The following is a 12,310-nucleotide window of genomic DNA, read 5'->3' as shown; positions in this document are numbered from 1 at the left end:
TTCAATCAATCAAATTTATTATTATCGCCAAGTACATATTACATATATACAAGGAATTCTTTGTGGCAAAGAGGCAACATAATATATAACAGATACAACAAGTAACATCTAACAAGACAGATACAGTATATAGTCTACACATGACGATTTAATTGTTGAACAGAGAGTGGATAGAAGCTGTTCATATGGCGGTTGGTGCTGCATTTGGGGACTCTGAAGCGACGTCCTGAAGGGAGTAGTTGGAATGAGGAGTGTCCCGGGTGAGAGGGATCGGATGAAATTTTCAATGCGTGGGATCGAATACTCTTATCATAAAGATCCTGGATTTTAGGCAGGGGGGAACCTATAATTCTCTCTGCTGTTCTGAAAGTCCTTTGTAAGCGGAGTTTGTCATGCGCAGTGGCTCCCCCATACCAGACTATCAGAGAGGTACAAATCACAGATCTGATGACAGCATTAAAGAATAAGATCAGCAGATTCTTAGACAAACCATATCTTTTCAGCTGACGCAGGAAGAACATCCTCTGTTGTGCTTTTCTTATAACAGCATCCACGTTTTTCCCCCATTTAAGATCATGAGAGATGATAACACCAAGGAATTTGGTCTCTGTGACCCTAAGATCCACTTCGTCATGGATGTAGATTGGAAGTATCTCATGTTGATCTTTCCTAAAATCCACAACCATCTCAGCAGTTTTTTTAGTGTTGAGTACAAGATTATTGGCTTTACACCAGTCACATATTCTTTCCACCTCACTCCGATACAAGTCTTCAGCATTTGAGACTGGAAAGGAAGTTCACCTTCCAACAAGACAATGACCCAATGCATACTGCTAAAGCAACACTCGAGTGGTGTAAAGGGAAACTTGTAAATGTTCTGGAGTGACCTAGTAAAAGCCCAGGCCTTAATCCAATTGAGAATCTGTGGTCAGACTTAAATTGCTGTTCACCAGAGGAAACTAACCTGAAGGAGCTGGAGTTTTGCCTTGACAGCAGAAATCCCAGTGGCAAGATGTGGAAAGCACATAGAATCTTATCCAAAGTGACTTGCAGCTGTAATTTCCACGGAAGGCGGCTTTACAATGTACTGACTTTAGGGGAGTGAATAATTATGCACACTGAAGTTTTCAGTTATTTTGTGCTATTTGTTGCTTGCTTCACAATAAACAGAAAACCAAATGGCCACAGTTGTAGGCATGTTCTGTGAATGAACTGCTGCAATCCCTCACAATAAACAGTGACATTTCTGGGTGTGAGGTAGCAAAACACAAAAAATGAGGGGGGAATAGTTGCAAGCCACTATAAATAGCTAGAAAATCACCAAAGATGGGAGGAACCTGGGGAAACGTCTGCAGGCTAGGCCAAATTGAGCAGGAATGTAGATCAAAATGAGGACAACCCAGCACGCTCTCGGATCAGATTGGATGAATGGACTGTCACAACACTGACAGTCCAGCGCACTCCAGATTTCATTGGGCGGCTGAACAGTCACTCACAGGATCACTAGACAAAGTAAAGATGAAACAATGACAACCTCATTCTGAATATGAATACAGCTTTTCTCTGTATGACTTCTCTCATGTGTAACAAGATTTGATTTATTTACAAAAAGGTTCCAACATGAATACGGTTTCTCTCCTGTGTAACTTCTCTAGTGTCTCACAAGACTTGATTTATCTGTAAACCATTTCTCACAGGGTGTACATTAATACGGCTTTTCTCCTGTGTGAGTTCGCTCATGTTTAACAAGGTATGATTTATCTGTAAAAAATTTCGCACATTCTGAACATGAATATGGCTAATCTCTTGTATGAATTCCCTGATGTTCAATAAGATTCCCTTTAACTGTGAAGGCTTTTCCACATTCCGAACATGAATACGGCTTCTCTCCTGTGTGAGTTCTCCGATGTTTAGCAAGTTGTGATTTATCTCTAAAGCATTTTCCACATTGTGAACATGAAAACGGTTTCTCCCCTGTGTGAGTTCTCTGATGTTTAACAAAATTTGATCTATATGTAAAAAATTTCCCACATTCTGAACATGAATACGGCTTCTCTCCTGTATGAATTCTCTGATGTGTAATAAGACTCCCTTTAACTGTGAAGGACTTTCCACATTCCGAACATGAAAATGGCTTCTCTCCCGTGTGAGTTCTCCGATGTGCAACAAGTCGTGTTGTATATGTAAAGCATTTTCCACATTGTAAACATGAAAACGGTTTCTCCCCGGTGTGAATTCTTTGATGTTTAACAAAATTTGATTTCGAGCTAAAAAATTTCCCACATTCTGAACATGAATATGGCTTCTCTCCTGTATGCATTCTCTGATGTGTAATAAGACTCCTTTTATCGGAGTAGGATTTCCCACATTCCAAACATGAATATGGCTTCTCTCCTGTGTGAATTCTCTCATGTATAATAAGTTTTGCTTTATTTGTAAACCATTTCCCACATTCTGAACAGCAGTATGTCTTTTTTCCTTTATGCTTTTTTTGTGCTAAAAAATCTGAGCTTTTTGTGAGTTGCTTATCACACTGAAATCTTGTATCCACTTTGTCTCCTGGAATTGTGGTAACAATGTGAGATTGCTCAGGAGAGGGTTCCTCATGATTAGGAGGAGTATAAGAAAGTGAAGTGCTGTGAAGTCCAGGAGATCCATGAAGGGGAATGAGGGTTTCTCCATTAGAATGCTTCCTGATATCTTCTTTTTTACAATTTAGTGATAAACCGTTATTCTCACAAGGATTTCCTATAACGATGAAAGATAGAAAAAAAATCACATCCAATCAAAAGCACAAAAGAGATTTCTAAATTTATGTTCTGGAGCTCACAATGAAGACAGTCAGCAGTGAAAGGACCGGTAATAAGGAAGACAACTACATGCCATAACATTAACACAATGACGGGTAAAGTGAATAACACTTATTAACTGGGGACATTGGCACAAGTCAGGGGTGGCAGAGATTAGGCAACAAATAGACAGTTCTTAAAGGGAACCTGTCATCAGGATATACCCCTTAGTTTACTACCAGTGCCTTTTCACTCTATCAAGCCCTTAGTGTAGAAAAGTGTCAATGCAATTAAAAATAGAGTTTTAACCCCTTCACGCTCCAAACCTGCTTTCACCTTTATGAACCGGCGAAGTTTTACAATTCTGACCAGAGAAATTATTATATTATCTTCACCCGATGCTTCTCGGTTCCTGAAGAAAAAGGACAAACTAAAGTATAGCTTATAACCTTCCCTGAAATCAACAAAATTGTCACGCACCCCAGAGAACCTGTCAGGCAAAGCTATCTTGGGCTCCACTAAGGGTTGCTTAACAGTAACGGTCCCCAAACTTGTTAGGGTGCTGAAAATGTAGATCTGCCATCTCCAGGCTGAGCTGCTGCAGTTGCCCTGTCAGAGCAGTGATAGAATCCATAATGGATCAAAAAGCAGTTTTGGTCAGAGCTAATGTCAAGACTCTGTTTTTGGGTGTCCCAGATCCAGTGGCTCCTTCCCTGTCCTTAACACTAGGGGTGCCCTAGCTCGCCGTGTTCCCTGGATTACTTCTGATGGTGAAGACGCCGGGGCCACATACCTTGCCTTAGCTCCTGAATCCGCCCTTAGTCTGCACCCTTCCCCCACCAAGGGAAGAGGGAAGTAGTAGTGTACCACAATATACCAACCAGACTAACAAGGTAATAAAAACAGAGCTAACGAAAAATACCAAACATACAAATATACTCACACATACAACAGAGGGATGCACTGGGGATTGAGGATGGGGTTAAACCAAAGTAGGAGAAGAAAGGGAATTATCACACACTCAAAACCTAGCAACAGTCACAGATAAATCCACCAAATGCCTTCTCCAATAATAGCCACTGTGAATAAAACCAGATAATATCTTAATTACCCAGAGAACTATGTTTAGCAAACCAAGAAGAATAGGCTGTTATCTATACTTTTGCTTCTGCAAGCCTGTAATATTGACTTGTAAGCTGATATTCCATATAACATAGTGGGCGCTTATCTTTGATGACTAGTGATGTTTGCTGATAGGCTAATTATGCACTGTATTATGGAGCCAGTTTGTTGACTCCGAAAGTAGAGAGGGAAAAACTATGCAAATAGAGTAAATAATCAAGTAATGCTACTTGATCTCATCACCATTTTTCCCTTATCTTAATGCTGGACTGAAGGACACTTGTTAAATTTAAAAATAGGTTACATTCCTCAGTTAAAGAGACTGAGACAGAGAGAATGAGAAAGAGCGATACAGCCAGACATTCTGCAAAACACCCAATGGACGAGAGACAAGACTGCAGCCAATTCATCATGGCACCATCACGAGGGACATGGATCTATCATTCTATAGGAAGCAACCTAGGGGTTTTCGGCTCCAGTTGGAAGGAAACAGATCTGCTCCATTGATCATCGCTGAACCATGGATCCGTTTTGAGAAAGCCAGGTTTGGGACCCGCTGGTCACCTAGCTCCATGAAGATGTTCGGATAAGCCAGGTTGTGACTTTCGTGTCAATTGGCCTTGTTGCGTTTGGAGAGCCCCAGATGTGCCTAACAGTGGACACCCCTCACCAGTGATCCCATTTTACAAACTAGACCCCTCAAGGAATCTAGATGGGTGGTGAGCACCTTGAACCCCCACATGCTTCACAGAGTTTTATAATGCTCAGTCACATTAACGTATAACTCAAACCAGCATTGTACAATGAGGCCGTACAGATCTACAGATTTTTTCTGTGTTTAGCATGCTGAGATTTCTCTGCAAAATCTGATGGGTGCGAGAAAAAACTTCGATGCCATACAGAGCATCAGTAGAACATCCGATTGTTTAGTATATATTTCGGTTCTGGAGCAGGAAACTGTAAATGGTCATGTAAAAGGTTAATAACTGCCGAGTAAAAGAACAGATTGTACACGGACACACATGGACCAATGTAACTTGCTTGGACTGATCGGATTAGTAGTTTTCTCATGGATCTAATCTTCATTTCAAGGGATGTTCCCAAAATCATAAAGTTGTCTTATAATAAAGTACACATCTTTTTTTTATTTTGACAGTATAACGCATTTTGTATCTGGCCTGTTTTGCACATATCACCACTTTAAGGACGCCCCTCCAGACTCTATTTACCCCCCATTTGCCGCTGGAATCCATATGTGGGGAGAAGCCGCATGTTATATACAGGGGGAAAGATAGCTATGTCATAAGTTAGGGGGCTATAAGGCTGGATGTATCACACCTGTTGGCACACACAAGCTCGTAATCGCTTATGATAAAGCAATTCTCCACCCCGGCACAGAGGTGTGACTAAACATTTGTCATGTACTGTCATCTACCTGGTGTCCTCCGCTGTCCTCCGACTGAGACTTGTGTTCTAGTCCTCTTACATCCAAGATGGCCTCCATAGTGGCAGAGGAACGGCAGCCATATGTCTGACCCACACCTCCATAGCATGGCACTTACTGACTTACCACAGGGCTCTTCATGCCACCGGTTGGCCGGCCTGGATGTAGAGGAACCAGAACGCCGGCCTCAATGTAGGAGGCAGTGGGAGGCAAACAGAGGTGACAGGTTTTTTTGTTCGTTCCGCAAAAAACAAGCCCTCACATGACTCTGTGGGTCAAAATATGGAAAAATTATAGCTGGCTAAATACTGTGATGCTAGTTTTTGCAATAAAAAGTATCTTTTAGTGTGTGACAGCAGCCAAACATAAAAACCCAATATAAATCTGGTATCGCTGTAATAGCACCGACCCAAAGAATAAAGTCACCTAATCACTTAAACCGCACAAGGAACAGCGTAAAAAATAAATCAAACCAATTCTTCACCTGCTGTTGAGTTTTTCATTCTGCCTCACAAAGATCGAACAAAGGCTCGGTGCACATTTATCCTGTGCTCTGCGATGAGCGCTTACACCGGGGTTTCTATGTAAATCTCTGAAATACGTGATTCAGACGAAACCTCTGGCAGAAGATTCCCTATAGTGAGGCAGACAGAGGCACTGTGGACTCCGTCTGACCAGTGATCCAGCACCTGTGTCTATCTTTTTAGGATTGCATTAAAGTGCTGTTGGCCACAGTTTTGTGCACTTCTGAAAAAAAGGACACCACTGAACAGAGGCCAGACAGAGACCAGAGTAACTCTGCTGCCTCACTATAGTGAATGGATCCCTCGGGGGTTTCATCTGAATCACGTCACTCAGATTTAGATGGAAACCCAAAAGTACATGCTCAGCGTACAGCGCCGGATAACTGTGATCATAAACGTTATGTAAAATATTTCCAATAAAAGCTTCAACTCAATCCTCAAAAAAACAATCCCTCACTCAGGTCTGTCATCTGTTAACGGAAATATAGGGGGCTTCCATGTTACTGATAGCACAAAGACTCTGGGAAAAGCTAAACGGCTGCTCACCTGCCAAAAAAATTCAGCAAATTCTGTGCTCCCAAATCCAAATGCCCCCTTCCCTTCTGAGCCCCAGAGTGTACCTAACCACCACATATAGCTTCCATGATTGGCATTTCTGTTGTGACGAGAGCCCGCCTAACTAACGGGTGCGTGCCTCCAGAAGCACGGGCTGGGCATAACGTATTGGTGACTATAACATACTGGTCACTACAACGGCAGTTTGCAATTTTCACTCTGCAACATTCATTGCTGCTTCTTTCTGGAAAAGACCCATGGAGTCAGAATCGTCAATACATCTGTAGATAAATTCTCAAAGGGGTATAATTTCCAAAATGGGGACACTTGAGGGGGAAATTCAGCTCTTCTAGCAATTAAGGGCTCTGTGTATGGAGTCTGCAAACTGTTCTAGGAAAATCTGTGCTTCAGGAGGCAAATAGCGCTCTGTTCCTTCAGAGTCCCAATTTTTACCCAATTCTTATGTGAACATGTAAAATCTGGGGCTAAAACAAGATTTTAGTGGTAAAAATGTAATTTATTCTTTCTTCACTGCTCAATGGTATAAAATTCTGTGAGGCACATGTGGTGTCAATATGATCACTGCACCCCTAGATGAATTCATTAGGGAGTCTAGTTTGTAAAATGGGGTCACATAAAGGGGTTTGTTGTGGCACCTCACGGGCTCGTTCAGTGTGACATGGCACCCTCAACCATTCCAGCAAAATCTGAACTCCATTATGGCACTTCTTCTCTTCTGAGGTTTACACTGCGCCTCAAAAGTAGCATTCCCTCACATATGGGGTATGGGCATATGCAGAAGAAATTGCACAACAAATTGTATGGTGCAATTTCTCCTGTTACCCTTATGAAAAAGCAAAATTTTAGGCCAAAATTGGATTTATTTTCACGTCTCAATATTATAAACTTCTGTGAATCACCTGGGGGTTTAAGGCGCTCGCCACACATCTAAATACGTTCCTTGAGGGGTCTAATTTCCAAAAGGGGGTCACTTGTGGGGGGTTCCCACTGTTTAGGCACATCAGGGGGTCTCCAAATGAGACATGACGTCCGCTAATGGTTCCAGGAAATTTTACATTCAAAAAGACAAATGACGCTCCTTCCTTTCCAAGCTCTGCCATGCGCCCAAACAGTAGTTTTCTTCCTCATATTGGGTATCGGTGTTCTCAGGAGAAATTGCACAACAAATTGTATGGTGCAATTTCTCCTGTTACCTTTATGAAAATGCAACATTTGGGGCGAAAATAACATTTTTGTGGGTGAAAATGTGATTTTTTTAATTTCACGGCTCAACATTATACATTTCTGTTAAGCACTTGAGGGTTCAATGTGCTCACCACACATCTAGATCAGTTCCCTGAGGGGTCTTGTTTCCAAAATGGTGTCACTTGTAGGGGATTTTTACTGTTTAGGCACATCAGGGGCTCTCCCAACGCATCATATCGTCCGCCAATTGTTCCAGCAAATTTTGCACTAAATAAGTCAAATGTCGCTCCTTTCCTTTCGAGCTCTGCCGTGCAACCAAACAGTGTTTTTCTCCCTCATATGGGGTATCGGCATGCTCAAGAGAAATTAAACAACAAATTTTGGGGTCCATTTTGCTCTTGTCAAAATAAAAAAAAATGGATCTGAAGTTAATTTTTTGTGGAAAAAATTTAAATGTTCATTTTTTACCACATTCCAAAAATTCCTGTGAAGCATCTGAAGGGTTAATAAACTTTTTGAATGTGGTTTTGAGCACCGTAATGGGTGCAGTTTTTTAGAATGGTGTCACTTTTAGGTATTTTCTGTCCCTCAAACTCACTTCAAATGTGATGTGGGCCCAAAAAAAATGGTTTTGTAAATTTTGCTGGAAAAATGAAAAACATGGATTTTTGTGAGTACTCACCGTAAAATCCTTTTCTCCGAGACGCTCATTGGGGGACACAGAGACTGTGGGTGTGTGCTTCTGCCGTCTGGAGGCCGACACTAAGTGTACAAAAAAAGAGTTAGCTCCTCCTCCGCCGCATACACCCTCGCCCCTAGGCCGGGCGTAACTCAGTTTAGTGCATAAGCAGTAGGAGAACGCGCCTTAAACTCAGGCAAGAAACTATATGTCTGAAAAAGGGGGCCACCCTAAACCTTGTACAAGGATTTGTATAACTCAAAATAAGTAAATGCCAACTGGCTGATAGGGTGGGTGCTGTGTCCCCCAATGAGCGTCTCGGAGAAAAGGATTTTACGGTGAGTACTCACAAAAATCCATGTTTCTCCTTCGTCTCATTGGGGGACACAGAGACTGTGGGACGTTCTAAAGCAGTCCTCTGGGCGGGATCTTAGCTCACCCAATCCATGCTAATTTGCGCCCCTGATTAGAGGTGCGCAACTGCTGCCTGGAGAATCTTTCTTCCCAGGCTTGCATCCGAGGATGCCTGGGTATGTACGTTATAATGTTTGACAAACGTATGCAAACTGGACCAGGTAGCTGCTTTGCATACCTGCTCCGCTGAAGCCTGGTGTCGCAGTGCCCATGAGGCACCCACTGCCCGTGCCGAGTGAGCCTTGATCCCTGCCGGAACCGGCGTGCCACTGATTTGATAAGCTTCTTGGACCGTCAGGCGAACCCATCTGGCCAAAGTCGCTCTGGACGCAGCGAGCCCCTTCCGCCGCCCCTCTGGAACCACGAATAGAGAGTCTGTCTGGCGGAATGGCGCTGTCCTTGTCACATACCTTCTAAGAGCTCTTACCAGATCCAGGGTGTGCAAAGCCTTCTCTACCCTGTGCACCGGTGCCGGGCAAAACGAGGGTAAGACAATGTCTTCGTTGATATGAAATGCAGACACAACCTTCGGCAAGAAGGGAGGAGCTGGCCTTAAAACTACCTTATCTTTATAAAAGGTCAGGAACGGCGGTTTACAAGATAAGGCCGCCAATTCCGAAACCCGCCTAATAGACGTTATAGCTACTAGAAAAACGACCTTTCTGGACAGGTAAGGCAAGGAGACCTCTTGCAATGGTTCGAAAGGAGCCTCCTGAAGGGCCCTGAGCACCAAGTTCAGGTCCCATGATTCCGTCGGCGCCTTATAGGGGGGTACTAAATGTGCGACCCCTTGCATAAACGTCCTAACCTGCCAGACGGAAGCGACTTTTCGTTGGAAAAGCACCGACAGGGCCGAGATTTGCGTTCTGAGCGAACTCGGAGCCAACCCTGCGTCCAGCCCTGCCTGTAGAAAAGCCAGTACGTTGGGGATCGAAAAAACCAGAGGAGCCACTTCACGATCCCTACACCAACGGAAAAAAACTTCCCAAGTTCGATGATATACTCTCGCCGAGGAAGGCTTTCGGGCACTCACCATCGTGGCCGTCACATCGCGCCTGAATCCTGCCTGTGTTAACAGCCAAGATTCAATGGCCACGCCGTCAAACACAGGGCCCCTAAGTTCGGATGGCAGATCGGCCCCTGGGACAGTAAGTCCGGCCGATCTGGAAGACGCCAGGGTACGTCCACCACTAGTTGGACCAGATCTGCATACCAGGCCCGCCGGGGCCAGTCTGGGGCCAGCAGAATTGCTGGAACCTTCTCTCTCCTTATTTTCCTGATAACTCTTGGAAGCAGCGGCAGCGGGGGGAACAAGTACGGGAGACGAAACTGGCTCCACGGGAGCACCAGAGCGTCTGCTGCGATTGCCTGCGGATCGAGGGATCGAGCGACAAACCTTTGTACTTTGGCATTCTCTCTGGATGCCATAAGGTCCACGTCTGGTGTCCCCCACCGTTGGCAGATCTGCTGAAAGATCTCGGGGTGCAGGGACCATTCCCCTGCCGCGACCCCCTGTCGGCTGAGAAAATCTGCCGCCCAGTTTTCGACTCCTGGAATGTGCACCGCTGAAATTACCACGCGGTTCTTCTCTGCCCAACGCAGTACCAGTCCGACCTCGCGCATGGCTGCCTGGCTGCGCGTGCCCCCTTGATGGTTGACATATGCTACTGCTGTAGCATTGTCCGACTGGATGCGCACCGGCCGGTGTCTCAGGAAACACTGGAAATGTTGCAGGGCCAATCGTATTGCCCGTATCTCCAGAATGTTGATCGGGAGAACTATCTCCTGAACGGACCACCGCCCCTGGGCTATGTGACTCTGGAAAACTGCTCCCCAACCTTGCAGGCTTGCATCGGTCGTCACCACCAACCATTGTTCCGGGGGAAAGGGTTTCCCCTGGACCAGAGACGAGTCGCGAGTCCACCACCGGAGTGAACCTCGTACCAGCGGAGACAACTTGCACCGATGACTGAGAGACAGCAGCCTCCGGTCCCATGCTGTCAAGAGCGCATGCTGAAGCGGACGGAGATGGAACTGGGCAAACGGGATTGCTTCCATCGCCGCCACCATTCTGCCCAACACACTCATGCCGTACCGGATGGATCTGGTGCCCGGCTGTAGAAGGTTCCGTACCCCTTGCTTGATTTTTTGCGCCTTGTCCTGAGGGAGGATCACCAGCCCCCGGGAGGTGTCGAAAATCATGCCTAGGAACACGATTCTTTGGGCTGGAACCAAGGACGACTTGCTCCGATTGATCAACCAGCCCAGACGGGCCAGGGTATCCAGAGTGATACTGACATTGTCCTGGCACTCCTGAAACGACGGCCCCTTTACCAAAAGGTCGTCCAGGTAAGGTAACACCGTTATGCCCCGTGCATGCAGGATGGCCATAACCACCGCCATTATCTTTGTAAAGACTCTGGGGGCAGTGGCTAAGCCGAAGGGCAGAGCCACAAATTGGAAATGACGTCCTCCGATCGCAAATCGCAGGAACCTCTGGTGTGGGGGAAATATCGGAATATGCAGATATGCATCCTGCACATCGATCGAGGCCAGGAATTCCCCTGGATCCATGGCTGCAATGACCGAGCGGAGGGACTCCATCCGGAATCGCCTGACCCTGATGAATCTGTTCAGGATCTTTAGATCCAGTACTGGCCTCACAGTCCCGTCTTTTTTGGGGACCGAAAACAGATTGGAGTAAAACCCCTGCGACTCTTCGCCCTGCGGCACTGGGGCGATGCATTATAGCCTGTAACAAACTTTCCGCCTGCGAATCTGTCTTGGAAAGTCGGGAACGGAAGAATCGCTGTGGTGGCCGTCCGACAAACTCTATCTTGTACCCGGACGATATTAGTTCTGCCACCCAAGTGTCGCATGTCACTGCGACCCAAACGTGGCTGAACCCTAGTAGGCGTCCGCCCACTCTGTCGTCCGTAGGTACGGAGCGCCTCCAGTCATTTAGCTGGAGGTTTTTGGGACCTGGCCCCCCTCGCTCTGGGCAAACGGCCTCGGCCTCTACCCAGCGGATTGGCCCTGTAAGAGGCTTGCTTTTCCCTACTCTGGCCATCGTTTGCGGAGGAGTATGCCCTGGCCGAAGTCCCCCCCCAGGGGCTACGAAAGGGTCGAAAACGCCTCTGCGTTTGCCTGAATGCCGGGCAACTTCTCTGCTGCGGGAGGAAACTACTTCTCCCCCCTGTGGCTTCTGAGATAAGCCTATCCAGCTTCTCACCGAACAGCCGATTGCCCTGAAAAGGCAATGAGGTTAAGGATTTTTTAGAGATAGAATCCGCTTTCCACAGCCTCAGCCATAATGCACGCCTAATGGCGATCGCATTCGCTGCCGCCACAGCCGAACACTCGGCCGCGTCCAGTGAGGCGCTGACAAGATAATCACTCGCTCCTGATATCTGATTTGCCACCTCCAAGACCTCCGCGGGCAGATCCCTGTCTTGGAGGGCCTTATACAGAGCGTCCCCCCACGAAACCATGGCTTTAGCCACCCAAGTTGCCGCAAAGGAGGGGGCCAGAGCCGACCCTGCTGCCTCATATACCGAGCGGGCAAGCCCGTCCATGA

General features: G+C 46.1%; 1 protein-coding gene across 1 annotated transcript in view; it reads right to left on the bottom strand.

The window, feature by feature from the left end:
- LOC141073092 (uncharacterized) overlaps window positions 1-12,310 on the bottom strand; it is a 58,548-nt gene continuing 46,238 nt past the window's right edge. Inside the window, exon 9 of the mRNA XM_073560429.1 lies at window positions 1-2,748. Coding sequence (XP_073416530.1) covers window positions 1,799-2,748 — 950 coding nt within the window. The 3' untranslated portion in view covers window positions 1-1,798. The remainder of the gene's footprint in view (window positions 2,749-12,310) is intronic.

Source organism: Dendrobates tinctorius, unplaced genomic scaffold, assembly GCF_039654945.1.
Source record: "Dendrobates tinctorius isolate UK_male_01 unplaced genomic scaffold, ASM3965494v1 ptg000296l, whole genome shotgun sequence".
NCBI classification, from domain to species: Eukaryota; Metazoa; Chordata; class Amphibia; order Anura; family Dendrobatidae; genus Dendrobates; species Dendrobates tinctorius.
Note: the sequence above shows the minus strand (reverse complement) of the source record. Positions and strands in the feature narration are given on the sequence as shown.